We start from the raw sequence: 25147 nt of genomic DNA, 5'->3' as shown, positions 1-25147 counted from the left end.
CTTAACTAAATTTATGCCTGCTGGTAACAGGAATTTTTTTTAAATATATAATATATTGGAGGATTTCCTCCAAAGAAATCAATAACATGGCTGAAATAAAGGTTCCTCTAACCTGAATGTTGGCCTAAAATCAACTACCCCTCAAATAGTGTGATTTTTAATTGAAATTTTACAGGGCTCTTTTCAGTTATCTGGACACAGCAATTGGAGGAAGGGTGTTTCAGTCTTAGGGGGGGGGGGATTGATAGAGTCTTTTAACATTTCTTTTTCTTTCTTGGTTCTGCCCCTTGGAGCCAAATAACAAATTCCTTCCACAAGGGAACCTTCAGATGCTTTTTTTTTTTTTTAAACTCTTACCTCTTAGAATTGATGCTGCCTTTTGGTTCCCAGGCAGAAGAGTGGTAAGGACTGGGCATTTGGGGTTAAGAGACTTGTCCAGGATCACAGAAGTATTTGTTAAAGATCCACTCCATACCAGGCACTAAATACTAGGGATATAATAGAAAGGAGATAGACTGTTGTCAAGGGGCATGCATTTTACAAGAAGATAGAGAACATGTTTAAAAATATGGTCTGGGATAGGGAGGTGATAACTCACCACCTGAGGGTCAGGAAACAATGCTCCAAAGGAGATGGATCTTATACCAACAGGAGCTGGAGTTTCCAAGTGGCAGCAGTGAAGAGGTTCAAAATTTTAGCCATGCAAAGTTTTGAAGCACGAAGGTAGGAAAGATGGAATAATCTGCAGGGGGAAAAATAACAAGTAGACCAATTTGCCTGGAGTGGTCAATACTTGGTAGGGAGTAATGATGGGCCAAAGACCTATTTATAAGGTACTTTAATTGCCTAATAGAGAACTTGGTATTTTATCCTAAAAGCAATGGGAGAACTATTGAATCTTCCTAAGCAGAAGAGTATAGCATCCTCAGATCTTGTTTGTTCCATGTATCTCTAAGGGTTCTTATTTCAAGAACTGTATGAGATTGAGCAATGCCATTTGAAAACTACTCCATGTAAGCCACAGGATCTTGGATTTAGAGTTGAATGGGGATCTTAGAGATCATCTAAAATCAGCCCCAAAATTGGAGTCCTCAAAGGTTGTCCAAGACCCTTCCGATGGTGAGCAGCAGTGTTGGGATTTTATCCCAGCTTCTGCTATGTCCAAATCTAGTTTCTCTTGGAAAATTCTTCCAGAGGAATGATTTCCTCCATGAACGTAGTGCCTTGTTGAGTAAAGGAAATGAATGAATGTCTCTTTGATCTTGTAAACATATATGTCACAACAGACCCAACAGTACTCTTAAGCACTTTCACTGACTCCATAAAATTTTAATTTCTTGTGAGAAGCTTCAATGTAAGCAGAATTTGGTGTTGTTTAAAGGAATGATTTTACAGGAAAGAAATTTCATCCAGAGGCTCTTGGAGAGGCAGCTGAATTTCTGGGTGTTTAGATGAGGTTATGAGCCACAGTTAACAAGTAAACAAATTTCTCTGGCCTCTTAAAACAGTTAAGATGGAAGCAGAGGCAGAGAACAGTCTCTTTTCTCCACAACTGGAGACTCTTAGGTTTCTGAGGAGAATGGTCTAGGGGTATTCATTGTAAACAGAATTAACTGGTATGAGACTATAGTTTCAAAAGCCTTACCAGTGAAAGGGAACGTATACATGCTAGCCACTCAAGTTCTCTTATGGTGGGGGAAAAATCACTAGACTCAAGTAAGAAAGATGCCTAAAAAAGTATCCATTTGAATCCAAAGTGGGACATTTGCTAGCTTTATGGTGGTAGCCTAGGGATGTGCTCCAGGTTGTTTGTTAAATGGTTTTGGGGAGCATTTACACCTGGGAACCTGACAAATGCTACAAATCAGGGATTGATTCTTTGTTTGGTTGATGGTCTGCCTAAAAAAAGTGATGGAGAAAATGTTCGTAATGCAAATTAAACTTTATTTTTAATGTTTTATCTTTATTTTAATAACAAATTTCCACACAATTTTTCCAAAGTTATATGATTCCTGTGGTTTTTAATTAATATTCAATAACTAAGTATTATATTTTAAAAGTTTTATTGCTAATAACTAAAATAAAAAGAACTACCTAAATCCAGCCCTGTTGCAAGAGAAGAGACCAGAGGGAGGTGGAGCCTCAGAATTTACCCAAATGTGACTAGGCAATGTGGTGGAGAGATTAAAAGGAATTTTGGGAAATGCTAAGGGACTTCTTGGGGGATGACGTCCAAGGGTTCAAAATCTCCAATTTATACACTTTCTTCCTTCCCTCTTCTTGGAGTTGACAAGCAATTCAGCTGATGTGTGTGCACGTTTACAAGCACAATCTTGGTCGTAGGTAAATTAGGTCATCTTCTCTTAGATGTCAGTTACCTCATCCATAAATTGGGGGTCATAGATTTAGAGCAGTGGAAACCTTAGGGGCCATCAAGCTCACATGAGAGGAAACCAGGCTGCAGATACCAGTTTCCTCCTAAGTGGCTTGGTCAAGTGTGATGGAATATCCAAGAGGAGATGTCTTGGAGGCAGTTTGACAGGTGGAGCAGAAACCCAGGGCAAGTCAGGCTTTCTCCAGCACTCACCTTGGCTTCCTTCAAGCCTCAGCTTTAAACTGAGCCTCCCCGCCCTCCTTAGCACTCCCCGATGAGGTCACCTTCCATTTACAGTATGTGTGTTACCTACTGCATTATATGTACCTTATTGTTGGCTCCTTGGCTCCCCCGCTAGATTGGAACCCCCTTGAGGGCAGCAAGGACTGTGGAGCTGGTTTTTTTACTTGTTTTCTTTTGCCTTCATATCCCCAGTGCCCAGTACTCTGCTTGGCAGAAAGTAAATGCTAAATAAATACTGTTTCCTGACTGTTGTCCAGCACCCACCTATCATCTCAGCATCTTCCAAAAGCATAGTTGTGTTTGCTGCCATGCTACACTGCACATATGAATATAATTTTCTCTCCAATCTCAGCACTGTTTTCTTTTCCAGTTTTTATGCATCGTATTTTTCCCTAGTGTGTTATTGCCCTCGCTTTAACCAGCCTGCTTTCATGCCATATAAAATACTGGCTGAAGTCACGGCAGTCTGTGAACCCATAGATTATGCATCTCTGTGTATACATGCTGTCTTGTGCATGTATTCTGAATTAAGATTCCCAATTATGTAGATCCTGGAGAGAGTTAACATTGTTGTTTTCATTAGCATTTTAATTGCCTTTGAAGCATCTCTTTTGAAATGAAGTAGTTGGACCAATGCATCATGAATTTCCAAACTTTTTTGGTTCTTATTCCCTCTTGGCTTTTTAGTAAACCCATCTTTATCCCTTATTCAACAGGAATATAAATAAGTCCTGGTGTTTACCATGCACATATACAAAAGATAGAAAATTAGAGATTAAATTTTCATAAAGAAAATTGTTTTGCATGTAACATTTTAAAAAGTATTATTGAATTGTTAAATGTTTATTAAAACACAGTCATAAATTAGTGTGACTTCATGTTTATTCTTGTCAATAGTTTTATTCTTGGTAGAGCTTTTTTTAAATTGTATTTTTATGGTCATGCAAAACACGTTTCCATGTTGGACATTGTCTTAAGAGCAAACTCATGCATAACCAAAAAGTAAAACCTAAAATACACTGAGGTGAAAGATGATTCCAACTGTTCTTTCTTTGGAAGTGGAGAGCATTCCCCATCATAAGTCTTTCAGGATTGTCCCAGATCACTACATTGCTGAGAGTGGACAAATTTTTGCAGATAATCACTGAACAATATTGCTATTATTGTGTACAGTGTTCTCCCAGTTCTGCTTATTTTGCTCTGCATCAGTTCCTGCAGATCTTTCCAGCTTTTTCTGAAATCATCTTGCTTATCATTCCTTATTGCACAATAAGATTCCGTCACCAACGTGTCCCCCAGTGGATATAAATCCCCTCAATTTCTTGGTAGGGTTTTTCAAAAAGATGCCACATGTCATGCTCAGCTTCCATTTTGCTTCTTACTTTAGATCTGATTGAGCACAGGACTGAGGATCCCAATTAGCTAGCATTTATTTACAATTTCTTTCTAAAATTTCTGATTTGCAAAGGGCTATATACACTGTGCCATTTCACTCATCCTCACAACTACCCTGGGACAACTACTCTGTTGTCCTCTCTGTTTTTCAGATTTGGAAATGAGGCTTGAGAGAGTTTAGTTTAGTTTGTTATAGGATCACAGGGGAAAAAACAGAGTTACTAAATGTTGAAAAGGTTAACATTCCAATTCCACAGAATTCAAATGGCTATTGATTTAGTGAATGGAACCCTATTTTTCTCAGCCATGGAAGTCAGTCTTAGGGCTTTTGATTTTCATATCAAAGATGCTGGATGAAAAAGGAAAATGAACATGATGACAACAAAGAAACCCTTGCATTTACACCTTTTTTTTTTTTGCTTGTGGCTGATATACTTTATAACTTAATATTTTAACCTTTAGAATTCTCAGAAATCAGTGGCAAAGGACAGACATGCTGAGTTACTTCAAGAACATTGAGTTACTTCATAGAAATCATTGTTTAGAAATAACAGGACAAAATAGCAAATGATTCTTTTGCTTTTTCTGGATACTGGGAATACTTGTAGATGAGCATGAAATTGCAAATGGAAGCTAATAGCCTAGGATTTTTCTTTTGAAAAACCTAGTCTTCTGAACATGCACAAAAAAATCACTTTGAAGCTTGCTTCCTCATCTACCAAATTAAAATGTTCACTTTGTTTTTGTTGTATTGTTTCAGTCATTTCCTTTTTTTTACCTTTTTTGGAGTTTTCTTAGCAAAGATACTGTAATGGTTTACCATTTCCTTCTTCAGCTTATTTTATAGATGAGGAAATTCAGGCAAAGAGGGTTAAATGACTTGTCCACAGTCAAATAGCTAGTATCTAAGGCCTGATTTGAATTTAGGAAGATGAGGCTTCCTGACTCCAGGCCCAACACTAAATCCATTGTACTGTATAGCTTTGTTCCCCCAAAGGTAGAATTTGAAATGCTATATGGGAATTGGGGAGGAAATGTAGGACCCACAATATTGAGCCAATTATGGAGGGAGAATTGTCCAAGATCACACCTCTGGTAAGTATTCTAAGCAACCTTTAAAAAACTTTAGAGGAAGATTTTGTTGATCTTTGTTGATGGAAAGCGTTTCCACATTGGTATTTCTACCACACTGGTTAAATCTCATATCTAGGACCAACCCTCTCCTATCCATAAATTTCATAAATTCATAAAGTTACTCAGCAGTGAGTTTTGTTATTATTTCTACCAGTAATGATAATGAAACACATTATTATGCCACACATGTCATTATACATTTTCCTGCATCTTAAAAAAGCGGAAGTGGCCTTTCTTTGTTAATATAGCCCCCTCCCCCAAATCATCATGAGTGAACTTGAAGTATTTTAGAAAGTGTTAACAGTCTCTTTTCTGTTTCCTAGAAAGTGGATACCAATATCTCTAAGCATTTGCTTAAAGCCTTCTTAGTGATGATCTGAAGGATATCATTTGGCAAATGATGTCTAGCATCCTCTTAGAAAGCAGGGCATACTGGGAAATTCCATAGCAAGTAGCAGTGTGTTCCTCAGGGTCATAATGGCTACTTTGCTAGAAATGCTGTCCTAGACAGTAGGTCCTGGAGAGTAGGTGGCCAGCCTGGGAATGGATAGATGAAAGAGGGGAGCAGAAGAGAGAGCTTAGCCGAAATGTGCTCCCTTCTATCCCCCTCCCCCTCCTGCAGTGTACAGCCTCTCTTTTTTGTCCTCATGAACTTAAATAACTTTTATTTGATGTATTTTATTTTATTTTATATCCTCATGAACTTAAAAAACTGCATTAAGGCTTTGGAATAAATAAATAAATATATATGTATGTATACACACACATATATGTATTCTTAAATTCCTATATATATAAATTCATATAATGTATATAATATGTATAAACATTATACATATTTTATATATAATAAATATATACCTAAAGGTGTGGGTAGGGAGAGAAGGGCAGCTTTATTTTCTTTTTGTGTCTTTTTTATCTTTTTCTTTTAATTTTATATGTAATATGTACAAGAATTATGCAACTTTATTAGATAAAATTTAGATGTTGTGCCTCCAGTCCAAAAAAATAATATTTATGAAGAAAAAAAAGTTCTCTCCTGAATGGAACAAAAGAGTTCATTTCTAAGGCCTGCCTTAACACAGGTTAAGGCTTATGTGCTTTTATTTATGTTTGTTTCTTAAAATCCTTACCTTCTTCCTTGGGATGTATACTAAATATTGCTTCCCACACAGAAGAGTGATAAAGGCTAGCTAGGCAATTGGGGTTAGGTCACTTATCTAGGGTCATCTAGGAAGTGTCTGAGGTCAAATTTGAACCCAGGACCTCCCCCCATCTTCTAGTCATGGCTCTCTATCCACCGAGCCACTCAGCTGCCCCCCAAAATGAATACTTTTAATGGTGCTTCTGCCCTCTGTTGAGGCATGTAATTTAAGCTAAAGAAATACTAGAAACAGTATGTAGTATGCATTTATTAAGTGCCATGGGTATTCCAGACACAGTCTCTGCCCTCAATGTTCTGACATTCTAATGGCTGTGGCTATGATGGTTAAAGAGCTGGTCTGGGAGGCGGATTAGAATGAGGAAAAGCGAGATCCGTGGCATCCTGGTATGTTCCCTGTGGTCTCTCATTTCCCTGGGAGCTGTGGTCGTAACACAAATATCCCTAAGCCTTTCAGCTTGAGTTTTGGATGGAACCAGGCTGCTGCCAAGGCCAGACACAAAACCCACCACTGGGATTTAGAGATGATGAGTTGTGTCCCAGATGAAGCCTAGAGCTCCATATCTGACTGTGCTGGCTGGGCTCACTCCTCCACCCCAGAGAAAGACAGATCCTGCCAACATGGAACAATGAGATCCTTCATTTCCACCAGAACCAGCTTCCTTACGTTGTCTCCAGCTTAAGAGGACCGATGGGTAGTTGGTTTCATATTCATTTCCCCAAGGACTCTTCTCTGAGCCATCAGGCTCACTCAGTAATAAATTTTGGCATCTCTGTGACCCTTATGGAGGACTTTGTACTTTCAGAAATCTTACCCTCACCCTTGACCCATTTTTTCATTTTTTTTATTGCTTCACCCATTTTTTTTTAATCCAACATTATGGCCTGCTAAGCATGGCCCCAGGCCATAATTCAAGACTCTTCCAGAAACCCCAACAAGTTTTTATACATGTCTGCTTCTCATATGTGGGGGGTCCCCAAAATCTGAGTGCAGTTTTATGATTTAATAGCTTAAGAGACTTTGTGGAATCCTATCCAGACGGAATGTGTCTAGACAGAAGTTTTTTGTGAATTGTTTTCACAAGTTTACATCTTCAGAGTCCAGTAGTTGTTTGGATGACTTAGACTTATGCAATTATTAGGAAAAAGTCCAAGGCAAGTTGTTCAGACTAGATCTTCATTTGGGGAAAGTGGCCAAAGAAATGGGAGATTTTTAAAGAGCATCAAGGTCTGTGACTTTTCAGGACCGTAATACTTGATTTTTTAATCCATTTAATTTAACAAGAACTTCTCATACCCCTTCTGTGTGTCAGGCTCTGCAGGTACAAAGACAAAAACAAACAGACTATCCCCATAAGCATCTTAAATTAGATGAAAGATAATGGCAAGAAAGAGCATCCAAAAGAAGTAAAAGAAATGCAAAGTAAATACAAAAGAATCTCAGGACTGGGGGATCTGGAAAGACATTCCTCATAGAGGAGGTCACACTTAAATTGAGCCTTGAAATCCCAGCGAGCTAGGACTTGCAAAAGGGAGAAAGGAGGAGGGAGGACATCCTCAGATGGGCAGTTTAAGGTCCTTGAAGCTGGAGATTGAGTGCTCTGGGTTAGGGGAGGTGAAATAGAGTCATTTAACTAGAACTTAGAAGGTTGTGTGGCTTGGCTGAAGGGGGGAGGGGGCTTGAGGGATCATCAGTTGAGATATGAATTGCAACTTACTCATTCTGTGCAGTTCTTTTCCTTACCTCCCCAAAATATAACATGTAGGATCTACCCGTTCTCTTGTATTCTTTCTAGGTTTTTTGTTTCCTTCACCTCCAATGTTCTATGTCTGTTAGTACAATACTTGGGTTATCACTCTCAAGTTTTTCCTTACTTACTAATTTTCCTGGTCATACATTTCCTGGATGACATCTTTTTATGCCACTGCATGTGTGCAATAGTGACCTTCGCTTATGGCTACCATGTCTTATCATCATCGCCCTTTCATTCATCTTCAATTTGGTGTTCTGTGATTATTTTAGCTGTCGCTGCAAGAATGTTGGTGGTAACATCTTAATGTGTTATTTGGCTATAGTTCCCTTGAACAGACATTTATTATGTGTACAGCTCTGTACTTGGTATTGGAGGGGAGATGCAACATTTAAGTGAGGTGTGGTCCAGAGGTAATTGGAACCTTTAGTTTCATAGGAATAAGGTAGACTACAAATGCAAGACCCTATAATACACAGTTTCTGCATGATGAGTATATTATAGACTTGAAGAAGAAAGACCTCCTTGAGATCTGAAGGGGAAGGTCTTTGCCATAGGGGAAGATTCAGGGAAGAAACAGTTGAGGTCAATCTTTAAAGGATGAGCAGGAATTCAGAAGAGAGGGAGGGAGAATCCTGAAAACTGTGAGATTAGTGTGAACAAAGGCATGGAAGTAGAAAATTTCAGGGCCTTTTTGGAATCTAAAGAGGAGTTATTAGAAATAGTAGTAGCAGCATCCTAAAAGAGAGCCTGGCAAGATAGTAGGACATCACCATATTATGGGAGACAGTGATAAGTGTTAATGCTTTTAGACTAAATCATGCATAATGAATATTCTTATTTCCATCATTTGTTAATACATTTTGTGGAAATTCAGAGAGAACAAAAGTAATAAATGAAATCCCAGATGATTCCACCCAGATTTTTATTTTAATAACTTGTTTTGCCCCCAAGCTGGTAGATTTTTCGGAATTATTTCCCATCTTCACTCCTACTAAATATTGTCATAGCTGCCCAAATCAGCAAATGAGGCTTCTCCCTGCTTCCCCATCTTATCTGTCTTTCTTGAACTTTTGAGGAAAGATGTAAACAATGTTAGAGTGTGAAGGATTATCCAGCAAGCAAAATGATCTCTCTGGGATCCAGAACACTGCTTTATTTGGTTCCTATTGCTTTGCTTGTTAAGGTTTCCACTGAAAATGAGGTTGAAGTTTAGAATAATGGACTTTTTTTCTCTAGTGTTTCAGGAGCCCTTGATCAATTTGCTGTAACCTTGCTTTTATCTCTGGGGGCTAACGAGCCATTTGTCATTCACAGGTCTCATCACAACCACATCAAGAAAACTAGACCGAGAACAACAGGATGAACACATATTAGAAGTAAGCCATTTATTTCATTTTTTCCTTAAAAAAAAAAAAGCTTATGTGAAGTTTACACTAGTATTATCAGTTGTTATGGGAAAGTTCATAATCCTTGAAGAGTTTTGGCCTCTTTGTTTTTTAAATAGCCTCTTATAGCTTATCACTCACCAGTTGTGATCATTTATCTTCATCCAAGGTCCTAGGCTATACAGCTACCCCAAGAAGGGTCAAAGTGGAATGGGCAAAACATTTAACAGCTAGGAAAGAACAACAACAATAACAATAATGAAAATAGCAATAATAGCAATTAGCATAAGGACTTTGAAGTGCTTTCCAAATATTATCTAATTTTTTTATCTTCACAACAACCTGGGAAGTTGGTGCTCTAATCAGTTCCATTTTACCTATAAGGAATTTGAAGCATAACGGGGTGACATGACTTCCCCAGAGCCTCACACAGCTACTTCAGTGTCTGGGGCTGGATTTGAACTCAGGAGTCTTTCTGTTTCCAAATATAGCTCTTTTATCTACTGGGACATCTTGCTACCTTATGAAACAAATCCTGATAATGAAAGAGAGAATGGGACAAAGCAAAGAGAGACCAGGAGAAGAAAGAAAACCAATAAAAGAAATAAGAATGAGTCGATCTGTTTTTCTATCCCAGTCACAGATTGGAAATAATGCATATTTGAGTGCATTTGACAATTATCTAGGTGATTGGATCAGCATTGATGTGCATAATTGAGAGCATGCTGTATACCATCTTTTTTTTTTTAACCTATAAACATTTAATAGTTAATGACTATTTAAAGTACTCTGTCCATTTCACTTTTGCCCTCCTTTTAAATGTTAAAGTCATAAAACTTTCATGGTTTTAGATGGCTATCACTGGAATTATTTTAGCCTGGTACATTTGCAAAGGGCAGGCTCAGGATATCTGTATCCTCTCCTTCGAGAATCATTATATTTTTTGTTGAGCTGATCATGGGTCATTGAGTTTTTTGGGGGGGGCAGAGAAAAATCGGGGAGGGAGAGGAAGAGAGAAAGAGAAAGGGAGAGGGAAAGGGAAAGGAGGGCTGGGGGAGGGAGAAAGGTAGGGGAGGAAAGCAAAAGGGGAATTGAGGGAGAGAGAGAAAGAGGAGGGAAGTGAGAGAGAAAGAGAAAGGGAAGGAGAGACAGGAGTAGTGGGGGAGAGAGAGAGGGGAGAAGAGACAGAGAGAAATAGAGATTAGGGAAAATGAACAGGTTAAATGAGATGAAATATAGAGCACCATGTCATCCTATAATAATCTGCTGCCCCGCATAATCCCTCTGCTCAGGGATTTCCCTTCTCAGAGAGGAGAGGAAACCTTCTTGCATCTCATTTCCTTTTATCAGAGTAGATATAGAAGTATGGAGAAAGAGTGGAAGAATGCTTACTTAGTTGGTAAAGAAGACCGAGCCATAAAGCTTCTGGTTTGTTAAAAGCAAACATCATTTTGGACCTGCTACTTTAAACAAAATGTACAGCTTTCTTGGAAACTTTCCATGTCTACTTTGGGGATTCTAGTGCTCATATTGAAAAACAGAAAACACCCTTAATCAGTAACTATCAGCCTTCCCTCATTAAGTAGTGGAAACATTGCCATTTCTTTCCTTCTGATCCATACTACTCTGTTAACATGGATTGCATAATTGTTTTTGGTCTTTGGTTATTTAGCTATCATTGCAATGGATTTGATGGTCTGTAGAGTAGATATTTCTTACAGCCCATAGTAAATTGGTCCTTTGGGTCTTTAATTTCAGTACTTTCTATGGATATAGATATCTACTCCCTCTGAAGCCTAGTAGATGGTCTTTGAGAGTTTCAGTGGCCAGAAAATAGCCATTGCATTGGAGCCAACATGGCGCCTAGCCTCTCTGAGCCTGGCTGTGCTGGTCTTTCGTCAATAGACTAATCTACCACTTGGCCCATATTCCAAGCCTTTCCACCTTGGTAAAGCAATTAAAATCCTTTATGTAGCAATAAAGGTTTACATATGCTATTCATCTGATCCTCACAACCACCCTTTAAGGAAAGTGCTGTTATTATCCCATTTTTAAGGATGGAAAACAGGTTAAGAGGTATTCCTTGTTTAGGGACACACAGTTAACGAATGTCTTTGAAACTCCCTTTGCCAGTGTGTTGATTTGTATCTGTTCTACAAGGGAGGGTCTTAGAAAGTTGTTTGGGGCACTTAAATGCCAGATTGTTTGCCCCAAGTCACAAAGACAATGTCCATCTCCCAGGACAGATCTCAAACCTCTGTACTGTGGTTGCTTCCTCTCCAATGAGGAATTAAAACTTATAAAGTCGTAAAACTTGTTATGAAATATTATGGATATCCCCTACAAGGCAAATGCAATTCATGATTATGATAGAAATGCTTAATGCTTCCAGGATCATTTAATTAGTATGGCTACATACTTCACTGATGTAGATTAGAACTTCTCTGTACCTCGGGTGATTTTGTGAATTGTGTTTGGAGGGGGAAAGCCCATTACTTGGTCACCAATAATCAAGCAATAAGCTTCTGAAAAAAGAAAGAAATATGGTCCATAAATTCACTTGTTTCTTGTTCCTTTAGAGAAGAGACCAGATCTGTGATTTCATTGATAGGGGGAACTTGCAATGAGGAAACTTTTACCAGTTAGGTTAGCTGCTATTCTGTTAGGGAGGAAGGAAAAAATGGAAGGAAGGAAGGAAGGAAGGAAGGAAGGAAGGAAGGAAGGAAGGAAGGAAGGAAGGAAGGAAGGAAGGAAGGAAGGAAGGAAGGAAGGAAGGAAGGAAGGAAGGAAGGCAGGAAGGAAGGAAGGAAGGAAGGCGGGAAAGAAAGAAGGAAGGAAGGAAGGAAGGAAGGAAGGAAGGAAGGAAGGAAGGAAGGAAGGAAGGAAGGCTTAATTCATTAAACTCCTATGTGATAAAGTACTAAACATTCTATAAATATTATCTCCTTTGATTTCTCTCAGAATTCTTTTAGAGATCAAATGATATTAAATATATATAAATGCTTTACAAAACCTTAAAGTGCCATATAAATACCAATTATTATTAATTAGCTGTTTTAATTCCCCCAAAGTATAGGATTCCTTTCAAGTGATCTACTCTAGAAGAACAGAAAAGGAAGAAAAATGAGTTATATCAAGGTCATTGCCTCCTCACACCAGGGGGAGAATTTCTTTCTCACACAAATTGGTAATAATTTATTTCCATGTGAACAGCTAATGATCTCAACTGAATACATCCCTCAGAGCTTCCAAAGTCCTCATACTTAAGCAAGGTTCATGGATGGCACAGTTTGAAGAGAAAATATTTTCATATCTAGTTGAAATTCTCTTCTCATTCAGGTTCTCTTAGAGATCACGTTGCAAGTTAAATTACACCTTTTAAAATCTGAGGATGTGATCCTTTCAATACTGGGGGCAAGGACTGAAATATTTCTGTGCAAAGAAAATTGAGTAGGAATTACCGTTGCAGAAAGTAATAGGCTGAAACCATATTAAGGTGTTATTACTAAAACAAAAACTAAGTGAGAATTTTTAATGAAAACTAAATGAGAAGACTCAGCAAATGAATGATTTAAAAAAATGATATGAAAGAGTAATTATAATATCTTGGTTACATTTTTGAGGGTTCTGATATTAAAAATAAAAACTGTATGATTTCTTTCATGCTTCCAATTTTTCCTCTTCTTTTCTAAATCCCATCTTTTCTTTATGCCAGTACCTTCTGAAGCACCACTATGTTCCTGGTCCTCTGTTTAAAACCCACTCTCAGGCAAGAAGTGATTTCTCACATCACCTTGTATTTGCCTCTCCTTTGTACTAATGACATTCTGCCTCAAGCAGAAATTCACTTTTTTAGAGTTAGTGTATCTAAGGTGAAGAATGACTTTTATTCTGTTTTTTTTTTTAATAACAGGTGACAGTGACAGACAATGGCAATCCTCCAAAGTCAACCATTGCAAGAGTGATCGTGAAAATCCTCGATGAGAATGACAATAAGCCTCAGTTCTTACAGAAGTTCTACAAAATCAGACTCCCAGAACGTGACAAGCCAGAACGTGAGAGGGGTGCCAAACGGGAACCCATCTATCGGGTTATAGCCACAGACAAAGATGAAGGTCCCAACGCAGAGATCTCATATAGCATTGAAGATGGAGATGAGCACGGCAAATTCTTTATTGAACCCAAAACTGGAGTGGTTTCTTCTAAAAAATTTTCAGGAGCACGAGAATATGATATTCTTTCAGTAAGTCAGAAATATTTGTTTTGCATTTCTTTTTAAGCTGCACATCTATTAGAACAGGGTTTTTTTCTAGTTAATGCTATATTTGCGTATTTGTTCTTTAATATCAGACTTCAGTATTTGAGACCCAAGTAATATCAGACATTGCCTGATTATATATCAGAAATGAGGTTTTTTTTCCCCCCTTTTTTGTAACTGTGATTTCTACTGCTTGTTCCTTTTATTAAGTGTATTTAATCAAGGACTTTATCTTTTTATCAAGCTTTAGACATATGGTAAGCCGACATAAATAGTAAATTCTCATTATGAAACCTAGCCAACCATAGCTTTAATTAATGGGAATAAAGTCATGGAACATTGATTTTGTTAATGATTGTGATTTTTAAGTTATATATATATTTTTCTTTCTTACTTTCCCTTCCCTTCCCCTGAATTTTATAGATTAAAGCTGTTGATAATGGTCGCCCTCAAAAGTCATCCACTGCCCGGCTTCATATTGAATGGATCTCCAAGCCGAAACCATCGCTTGAGCCAATTTCCTTTGAAGAACCTTATTTTTCTTTTACTGTAATGGAAAGCGATCCAGTTGCTCACATGATTGGGGTGATTTCTGTTGAACCCATTGGCACACCACTGTGGTTTGACATCATTGGTAAGAGTACTTTAAATTTTCATTGGAATTTCATAGATTGAACTTCATAGAACAGGGTCTGCTTTTTCTCATTATTGTACCCAGTTCCCATTAGAGTATTGGCTTCAAATAAAGTCTGCAAGAGAGTCAGAAAGAATTTGCTTTCAAACTGCAATTTTTTATCCTAAAATGTCTGGCAATAAATCAATAGATTTTTTTTCAAGAGCTTATAAATTATGTTGTGAGTTTCTCTAGCAAATGTTAATAATTCAGCAAATCCATGCTTTTTCCCCTACTGAATTCCGCACCCCCCTCCATCTCCCTCTTGCTCCCTGTCTCTCTCCCTTTCTTTCCCTTTGTTTCTTCATCTCTCTGTCTGTCTGTCCCTCCATCTCCCTTTTACTCTGTCTCTGGATCTCTCACTCTCCCTGTCTCTGTCTCCCTCTTTTTTTCTCTCCCTCCTTTCCCCTCCCTCTCTCCCTCTCTCCCTCTTTCCCTTGCTCTCCCCCCCTTTTTCCCTTTCTCTTTCCCTCCCTCTCTCTTCTCTCTCCCTATCCCTATTCCTCCCTCTCTCTTATGTATGAAAGAAATATCTGTGTATATATGAGAGAACATTTTATTTTATTTATAATATATAGTATATTAATATATGTTAATATAATATAATAATATAAATATAAAAGCCTTTATAATATTATAGTTACAAAATGTGAATGATTTCTTCTTGCCCATATATGAAGATATTTTTAAGAAGTGCACCACATACTGGCTGTGGATTTTGTGCCAGTTGTGAGCCATGTTATTTCTGATCCTGGTATGCTCCTTACTAAAATGAGATGTAAAAATTACCCCACAAATAGGTTACTTATGTAGGTCACTAAAATTATCCTTAATTCCCCACTTCTGAGGAGTTGGGTTTAAAAAAAAATAAATGAACAAGTTCTTTTACTCTGGCATCTTTTCTTTCCTGTCTCCAAGACTAAAGCTCTCAGACAGTGAAAGTTATGTGCTCAAAGGTATCTTGGTTTCTGAAGCTGGATGGCAACTCATTTTTCTCCCCTGAAAGTACATTGTCTTCTAATTAGGTCCCATACAGCTGACATTCTGATGATTAGCAGCACGTGTGATGGTCTTTCAGAGGGCTGGTCATAGGAATCCATGGGGTGGGGTGGGGGAGGCATAATAAATCTTCTGGATCCCCAACTAGAGGAAATCAAGGCACAGGGGTTGCTCTCCAGTCCAGGTTTGTGCCTTTAGCCCAGAAAAAAAGAGTTTTGCCATTTCACCTGCCTCTGCCATTGTAGAAAAAGTTGACATTCATCATTACTCATTTTAGTGGGTAGTTTAGTTTTAAGGGGGAAAACCAGTTAAGTAGTTAGTGAAATGTTTAATCATCAAAACACTATGAATGGGCTGTTATTGTTATGTCCCACCCCTAAGTTTTTGGGCTTCTGTTGTGCAAGTCTCAATGCACTTCTCTCCTTTCTTACAGTTTGAATTAATTTGATTGATTACCTTCCCACCTGTTCTCTGCTTGCTTTCCATGCTTGCTTTCTTCTTTTTGGCTGTGCCAGGAGACAATCTTGCTAGAGAAGTTTTTTACATCTTTCAGATGGCTTGTGACCTGAACTGTACAGCAGAAGGTATCTGCTGAGATCACATAATTTATTACTGGATTATGAGATCTACAATAATTATGATTTGGAACTCATTTATTGTCAGGGTGACTGTTGTTTTCATTATTTTTTCTTTCATGACATAAGCATAGTCCTCCATTCCAGATGTGAATTCCAACCCCTGAATGAAACCTTCATTTAAAAACATAATCAGAAGCTCCTTTTTGTCTTTTGTTGCTTTAGATTCTGTCTGGCACTATTTCTTTGACTTTCATCCCATTTCATTTCACAGTTAAAAACAGTGAAATTCCAATGAAATCCCCAAATTTAATTATGTAAGATCTTAAGTTTGTATGCTTGTGCATGAAAGATGGAAATATTGTCTATAACTGGAGACACATTTGAAAAGTGCAATTAAAACAAATAGATTTTGTTTCGATTAACACTGGGTTAGATGGTTTAAAATGGAGAAATTACTTTCATTGTTGCAATCAAGACTAGTTAAATTCAGGGGCCAATATTTTTCATTTTTAACCACATTAGTTTTTAGTGACTCATCCTTTTAGAAAAGTCAGCCCCTAGCATCTTGGCTATTATTATGAGCAATTGAAATCTTCAGTGACTGACTCGTCTCAGTAGATTGACCAATAATTCAGAGGGACATTTGAAAGACCTACAGTGTAACAGAATAAAGTGCATCCAGAAAAAAATATTAGTAATGTATTCAGCACTCTTGCTTTTAGCTTTAAAGATTTCTCTCATTTTAAAATATTTCTTTCACTTTTACTCTGATTTCCATTCCTCTCACAACTTAGGCCAGTCACAAAACTATTTTATTCCAATAACAAATTCCATACCAGGTAGTACCCAGCTGTGACACTGTGACCCCAGTGGGCAGTCTGGGTGTTTTGACAGCAAAGACAACTTGTCTAGGTTTAAATGGTCCAGGACCATCCCTCCACCACTTGGGGGATATCTTGAACAAACATTTTAAAAGGAAAGAGAATGGGAGATGGTGCTTTATATAAATTGACTACAGTATGAGATAAGAAAAAAAATGTAAGTCAGAGCCAGATTATAGAGAATCTCAAATGCCAGATAAATTGTGTGTATTTCTCTAACCTGTGAGGAGTTATAGAATCATGGTAGGAAAGGAAGTCAGGTCACCCAGTCCAGTAGCTTGCCGAAACATTTATTTCACCTCCATTAAGTATCAGCATCCACAAATTCTTTGTGTGTGTATATGAGAGGGAGGGAGGGAGAAAGGAGACAGACATAAAGGGAGAGGGAGGGGGAGAGAGGGAGAGGGAGAGGGAGAGGGAGAGGGAGAGAGAGAGAGAGAGAGAGAGAGAGAGAGAGAGAGAGAGAGAGAGAGAGAGAGAGAGAGAGAGAGAGAGAGAGAGAGAAATGGGGGAGGAGAGACAGACAGAGATGGGCGAAGAGAAGGGAAAGGGGAGCGGAGAGAGAGAGACTATATGAGACCCCTCAGCTAATTTTTATACTTCCACTTTATCTTTCCACTATTTTAAATAAGGTGGCAATTACGACAGTCGCTTTGATGTTGACAAGGGCACAGGCACCATCATTGTGGCCAGGCCTCTTGATGCAGAACAGAAATCAAACTACAATCTGACAGTGGAGGCAACCGATGGAACCACAGCCATTGTCACTCAGGTAATTTAATTCCTACTGGTGTGATTGTTGAAGGAAGACGACTTTCCAGATCTATAAATTGAATATTTCTAAGTAGTATCTGAGGAAGAGGAGGCAGATTCTGGTATTAAGCAATCCCAATAGGTGATCATATTTGCATTCAGTAAGGAAAAGTTATGAAATAGATGATTTGTTTTTCATTATTCTAGCAGGCATGGTGATATACACCTTTAGTGTTTGTTCCTGAGGAGGCTCAGGTCATTAGATCAGTTGAATCCAAGTGTCTGGAGCTTCAGAACCAAGTCTTGTCACCAGGGTGATGAGCTCCCAGATGAGGGAGATTACCAAGCTGCCTAAGCAGGGTCAAAGCAGCCCACATAGAGAGAGAGAGAGAGAGAAAGCCAGAGCTTCCTGCCAGTCTTCAATGGCGTTGACCCTTGAATGGCAGCTCCATTTCCAAGCTCTGGGAGAGATGGGAGACCTAGCACCAAATAAAAAGAAAAATGAATGCATGAATGAATAAACAAACTTTGTATCATGCCAATTGATATTTTTAACTACTCTAGGATGATATACATCTTTAAAACATCACAATACTATCTCTTAATCATTGTTATTAATACTGAAATATCTTTTAAGAAAGAAACCAATACACATAATTGTATCAAATGAGATATTTATAAAGGCTTTGCACAATTTGTGGCCCAGAATGAGCACTATATAAACGCTAGCTATTATTGTTATAGCTATATTTATAGATTTATTTAGTGATACAGTTACTGCATTTATCCCCTTCTAAATTCCCTGTTGTGTGTTCTTTATTACTCATTCCTTCATCTGGGTAACATTGCTCCAAGACATCCATTAATCCATTCATAACACAAATATTTATTAATCCTCTACTATCCTAAAGTAAGGTAACGATCATTGTAGGAGATTAAAATATACCAGTAATCTCTAGTATGTTTTGTACATCCATAGAAAGACAAGATAACTGAGAAAGTACATAATTATACAGTTTGCTACAAGCTGCAAAGAAAGCAAACTTGTTTAGAAGCTGTACCAATTAGAAATGCTTTGGTTTAAAAATAATAAACCTAAAATAGTTTCATTATGCAAAAAATGTTGTTTTCTATTACTTTGATATTAGAGACTTTGTACTAGCTATGGGCCATGCACATCTGCAAATAATTTCATTGTCATTGCTTTATCTAAATTGCTTGCTGAAAAAATAACCAGACAGTATGTGAGAAAGCTTTTAAATTTCTGTGTAGCAAAATCAAAAACGCATGATGTACTCTCAGAACCAACAGATTGTAGCCTTTTGTACTAATGTTTGACAATCTTGCAAATGACTAGGGAGGAATAACATTTTTTTAAAAAGCCAATGTTTGAGAATTAAATCCTTTTGGATTACAGTGTTCTTGTTTTAAATTATTCTGTACTGAACTTAAATAAAGATTTATTTATTTTCTTATTGAGTCTGCTACCACATGAACAATTTGTTGCTGTGGTTTTTTAGGATGATGCAGTAACTTGCACTTTCAATATAATCTGTTTTCAATGAGTACAATGAATAGATATCATTGTTTTGTGTTCAGTACTTTCTTGATAATGTTTCCAATGAGTAGAATTAATAGATATGATCATTGAAAGCTAATTGTAGCTGTTTTCTTTCCACCTCAGTCACAAGCTATCGAGTCTGAGTTTGTACAGAATTCATATAACTGTTCTGCTTTAAGGCCAAGTTGACAATGACATATAAATGCTAACCATTATTATTTTTTCCAGTAATTTTTGTTCTACCCCACATCTCAGGCAGCAGAATAAGGTGGTTTTTACAGGACCAAAATCTAAAGGAGAAACAAAATAAAACAAAAAAATAAAAAAAACTTGATGATCAAGAAAAATGACTCCCTAGTGCATCCATTAGAACAAAACTGCTGAAGAGTTTTATAAAGGAATAAGTAGTTTAAAGACTTGAATATTATATGACTTGCAGCTGGTGTAACCCAACTTGGAGGAAATCCAGTACTTAGAAATCCATGCTTTAGCACAGTAAATGAAGTATGAAAATGATCCTTTTATGGTACCCCGCAATGTGGCCACTGGCTCTCATCACAATGAGCTTATGAGGGATATGAAAGAAAGCACAGTAGTCGAGCCCCCTAACTGCTCTCCTTGAGTTACTAATCATTAACAGTACCTCTACTTGAAGGCACTTTTAGATGGCCCAGGGAAAAGCTTGGATGTTCAAAGAAAACATACCTGGGGATGGAGACAGAGATCATGTCTGAGCAAACCATAGCTCTGGACCCAAAGGGGTGGAATTTCTTGTGTAGGGTTTCATTTCAGCAGAGTATCTGGTGTCATCTGTAACTGGGGGAGGGGGTGCATAGTTGTCAGAAAAGAAAATTCAGACTCTCCCTGTACAGAACAGAGATCATCAAAGCAACAATAGTGTCCCAGGTCCAGAAGGACTAATAAAACCAGCCTGCAAAGGAGGAGCACTTAGGCGTTTGGGGCTCGGTTACCAGATGGAGTTTGGAAATAGATGCAGTCCTGTGGAATTGGAGTGCAGATTCTTCACTCATCAGGAAATGAAATTAAGAGCAGGACATAATAGGAAAGTGGTTTGTTGGGGCAAATTCAGGAATACAGGAGAGGGGAAAGTCAGGGTTGCAGAGCTAAATTCTGGAACCAGAGTGGCTGAGGGTGAGTAAGAGAGGAGGTCTCCAGTGGAGAAGGAAGCCCTTGAAAGTTTAATTCTTGGCTGCAATTGGTGGTGTTACGATGTGCTGACTTGGAGGTCAGGCCCTCAGCACCCAGCCCACCTGCTTCTTCTTTGCTCACCAGTACTGTTGTCATTCTTCTTCATGAGTGAATGGATGAATGGAGATGGCGGACCATTTATTAAGCTTTTAGAACATGACAGCACCGTGTAAACCCTGGGGAGACAAGTACAAAATGGAAAACTATGTGCTGATGGAGAGTAGCAATCACCTTGGTCCAGAAGGTTATAGGGAGAGTTAGTGGAGTTATTGGGGAATAGATTTGATCTACCTCATTCTGAAATAGTAAGAGTTGATTTGATCATGATTCCAGAACTGGAATGGGGGTGGTGATGGGAAGAGTGGAAAGTGCTAGTTAGTTAGCAGAGAGCTCTTCCTGAGGCTGTGGAGATAGCCAGAGAATGGGAAGCCCCTGTCCTTTCTTTCTCTTTCCTTCTTCCCTCTCTTCCCCTCCTTTATCCCCCCTCTCTTTCCCTCTCTTTCTTTCCTTCCCTCTCCCTCTCTCCTTCTGCCTCCCTTTCTTTCTCCTTCTCCCTCTCTCTCCCTCCCTCCCTCTCCTTTCTTTCTCTTTTCTTCTCCTTCTCTCTCTTACCCCCCTTTCTCCCCCTTTTTCTTTCCTTCTTCCTCCCTCTCTCTCCTCCTCTCTCCTTCTCTCCTCCCTCCCTTTCTCCCTCTGTCTCCCCCTCCCTCCCTCTCCTTTCTTTCTCTTTTCTTCTCCTTCTCCCTCTTACCCTCTTTCTCCCCCTCTTTCTTTCCTTCTTCCTCCCTCTCTCTCCTCTTCTCTCCCCCCTCCCTTTCTTTCTCCTTCTCCCTCTCTCCCTCTATCTCCCCCTCCCTCTCCTTTCTTTCTCTTTTCTTCTCCTTCTCCCTCTTACCCCCCTTTTCCCCCACTTTCTTTCCTTCTCCCTCCCTTTCTCTCTCCTTTTCCCTCTCTCCCCCTTTCTTTTACTCTTTTTCTCCCCCTCCCTCTCCATTCTTTTTTTCTTTCTCCTTCCCCCTCTTACCCCCTTTCCCCTCTCTCTTTTTTTCCTTCTCCCATTCCCTCTGTCTCCCTTTCCTTCTTCCTTCCTCCCTCCCTCCCCCCTTCCTCCCTCTCTCTTTTTCCCTTTCTCTCCCTCTCTTGTCTCCCTCCTTCCTCCCTCCCTCCTATGTGCTATAATATACTGTCTTAGACACTGGGGATAGAAAAACAAAAACAGAAAGCCCAGAAAGGGCTTACATAAAGAGTTCACCACCCCTCACAAGTATTGGGGATTTTAAGGTGCATTTCTAGAATGGGAGGATTCTTACTCCTGCTACAGCTCCCCGGGGCACAACATGCCTAGAATACAGACGGCCTTCAGTTCTGATCACTACATTTTAGCAAGCATAAGCTGGACAGCGTGTCCTGAGGAGGGGGGGATGGGATGGTCAGGGAAGCTTCATCATGTGAGAATTCATTGAAAAGCTATATATAAGAATTGATTGAAGGAACAGAGAATGTTTTAAGCTGGACAAGAGAAGTTGGGCAACACTTTTTCTTTAAAAAAAAAAAAGTATATTGAAGGATTGCCCTGGGAAGAAGGGTTATAACTGCTTTGTAAGATTTTAGGGAGTAGACACAAAGGCACAGTCGATGAAAGCTGTGGAGATACCTGTTTTAGACAGATGGAGGGGAAAAATCCCTGGGAAGAAAAAACTCGAATTGTTCAGAAGTGATGTCTGGGCTGCCTCAGCTTCCACTTAAGATCCTTTTTACTTTAAGTCTTTAAGCAAAGGCCAGAAGGCTTCTTGTTAGGTATTTTGTTGAGTAGATTCCCATTCAGGTTCGAGCTGGAATGGATAACCTCTGACTTCTCTTCAAAGTAGGATGGTAAGATTTAGATATGGAAGGAACCTTAGGGACCATCTAATCCACCTCTCCCTCCATTCCACTGCTCTCATTTAATAGACGTGGCTCAAAGCCAAGATCATAGACATGATAGATAGTTGAGCTGGGATTCAAACTCCTTTCCTCCCATTCCAAATCCAATATATGTTGCAAGTTTCTTTGGTTTATTTCATGTTTCCTACAGTGCTTTTAGAAATACTAAGGACAAGAAAGACTTAATAAATAATTACTGGAAATTATTTTGCTTTTTCATAGATAATTTTAGCATGAATTTTACATTCTTAATTGTGTTTTTTTTTTAATTCTTCTTAGGATAAAAATGTTTATATTTGTAAGAAAATGTATTTTTCATTTTATGATGAAAGTCATTGGAAAAACCAATTTACTTTACAACTAACCTTTCTGGAACACATTATTCTTTTAAACAAGATACTTATATTAGAAATTTAATAATAACTAATAAAAATATTTCATGTGAGTGGATGTTTGCTTAATCATTTTCCTACATTTGAATTTTAACTATCCAATCCAGATTTCACATATTTCTCTTACAATGTCCCCATGATTATTCTGTTTTTGCTAAGAAAATGGGTGTATGTAATGTGATTCTTCCTATAATACTATTTGAGTTGATTTGGTTAGCAAATATGTCTCATGTTTCCTTGCTCTCCACGCACCTTCTCACTCAACAAATAATTTCCCATCTCCAGAGTTAAATGCTTTCTTTAATAGTGTGAGGCTGCATTGGTTTCTCAACAGCTGTTTTTGTTTTTACAGGGATTTTTTCTCCCTATGGCTTCATTAACTTTTAAGGTTATTATCAAAATAAGTTTAGTTTAATTATGATAACTTCTTTTAATTTATTTTTAATCCTTTTAGAGAAACATCAGTGTGTTGTAGAGATTAGTAAAGTGTAGTTTTTATTTGTGATTAAAAACTGTTCTTCAGTTATTTCAGTTACATCTGACTCTTTGTGACCCCATTTGAAGTTTCCTTGGCACATACAGCTACAGTGGTTTGTCATTTCCTTTTCCAACTCATTTTCCAGATGGGAAACTGAGGCAAACAAGGTTAAATGACTTGCTTAGGGTCACCTAGCAAGGCAGTTTCTAAGGCCTTATTTAAATCCAGGACTTCTCGCCTCCAGACTTGACTCTATCTACTAACCCAAATAACTGTCCCATTTTTCCTTATTTTTTAGAAATTATTTTTTATTTTTGGCAAATAAAAAAAAATGTTGAGATTCAAATTTATTTCTCCCTCCAGTTCTTCCCTCTTCCATTGAGTATTGGTTCTAAGGCAGAAGAGCAGTAAAGGCTAGGCAAGGGGTATTTAAGTGACTCTCTCAGGGTCCCACAGCTAAGAAGTATCAGAGACCAGATTTGAACCCAAGACTTCCCATCTCTGACTGACCCTTGTATTCAGTATTCATCCATTCAATGTCTCATCATGAATCCATTGGAATTGTCTTGAGTCATCATCTTGACCAAAATCACAATGTCTTTTAGAACTAATTATTGTTATAATAATGCTGTTCTTGTCTACCATGTTCTTTTCCTTCTCCACGAAGTACAACAATATTCACATTTAAATTCCAGGTGCTCATCAAAGTGATAGACACAAATGACCACCGCCCTCAGTTTTCCATGTCGAAATATGAAGTGCTCATTCCAGAAGACACAATGCCCGACACGGAGATTTTGCAGATCAGCGCCACGGACAAGGATGAGAAAAACAAACTGATCTATACTCTACAGAGTAGTACTGACCCCCTGAGCCTCAAGAAATTCCGTCTCGATCCTGCCACCGGCTCCCTTTACACAGCCGAGAAGCTTGACCATGAGGCCGTCCATCAGCATGTCCTCACCGTCATGGTAAGTCTGGTTCTTCCATGGGAGACTCCTCTATCGCCATGACATCACGAACAGCCTTGGTCATGCCCTGTCTGTTATCCTAGGTGCGAGACCAAGATGTGCCCGTCAAGCGCAGCTTTGCCAGAGTCATCGTCAACGTCAGCGACACCAATGACCATGCCCCTTGGTTCACCAGCTCCTCCTACCAAGGGCGCGTTTATGAGTCCGCCGCAGTCGGATCGGTCGTGCTCCAAGTGACAGCCTTAGACAAGGATAAAGGAGAAAATGCTGAAGTTTTGTACTCCATTGAATCTGGTACGTCTGTCTACAGTGATATGTTATAAATTCATTTTTATTAATTATTAATATTATTTATCATTTGTATATCATTAACAAATAATATTTATATATATTATTATTTAATTCTTATTTTTGTTTGTCTGTTACTGAATGGCATAACCAATGACTGTGTTGTTACTTAAACCTAGAAGAGATTAGGAAATTTTATATTTATTTATTCAGAGAGAGAAAGAGAAAGAATTGATTAAAAGTCAATGGAAAAAAGAGTTTTTCCACTTTATTAAATAAAGAACATTTAACAAACTGGCATAGGGGCTCAGAGCTAATTGATTAATTAGTGAGAGAGGTGCTAATTGCTATTAGAGATGTGGAAATTTGTGTCATTATTAAGGACATTAAAATTCATCTTTGATTACCTTTAGAATCCAGGATAAGAATGAACTAGAAAAATAAGAGCAGGTAGAAATAGCAACAACAGTAATAGCTAATGTTTATATAGTACTTCAAGGTTTATAAATTTTATATATTTCATCTTTAAATATTTTATTATATAACTATACAACATATAAATATTTTATTATCAAATTTATATTTATTATTATATTACTATACATATATTATTAAATTTAAAAGTATTAAAATGTATTAAATATCTATTATATCTTTATATATTTTATCTCATTTGATCCTTACAACAACCCCATGAAGTTCTCTTCTTTATCTCCATTTGAGGCTGAATGACTTG

General features: G+C 38.1%; 1 protein-coding gene across 5 annotated transcripts in view; it reads left to right on the top strand.

Moving 5' to 3' along the window:
- FAT1 (FAT atypical cadherin 1) overlaps positions 1 to 25147 on the top strand; it is a 165205-nt gene that overhangs the window by 91299 nt on the left and 48759 nt on the right. For 4 of the 5 annotated variants that reach the window (XM_056802981.1, XM_056802979.1, XM_056802978.1 and 1 more), the window contains exons 5-10: positions 9377 to 9438; positions 13361 to 13690; positions 14129 to 14339; positions 17469 to 17608; positions 23848 to 24123; positions 24207 to 24417. In XM_056802981.1, coding sequence (XP_056658959.1) covers positions 9377 to 9438; positions 13361 to 13690; positions 14129 to 14339; positions 17469 to 17608; positions 23848 to 24123; positions 24207 to 24417 — 1230 coding nt within the window. Of the gene's footprint in view, positions 1 to 9376; positions 9439 to 13360; positions 13691 to 14128; positions 14340 to 15892; positions 15988 to 17468; positions 17609 to 23847; positions 24124 to 24206; positions 24418 to 25147 lie in introns of those variants that run through there. The other variant, XM_056802982.1, reaches the window with a different exon arrangement.

The sequence above is a fragment of the Monodelphis domestica genome, chromosome 6 (assembly GCF_027887165.1).
Source record: "Monodelphis domestica isolate mMonDom1 chromosome 6, mMonDom1.pri, whole genome shotgun sequence".
NCBI classification, from domain to species: Eukaryota; Metazoa; Chordata; class Mammalia; order Didelphimorphia; family Didelphidae; genus Monodelphis; species Monodelphis domestica.
The sequence above is the reverse complement of the archived record's forward strand: the minus strand, read 5'-3'. Positions and strand labels throughout refer to the sequence as shown.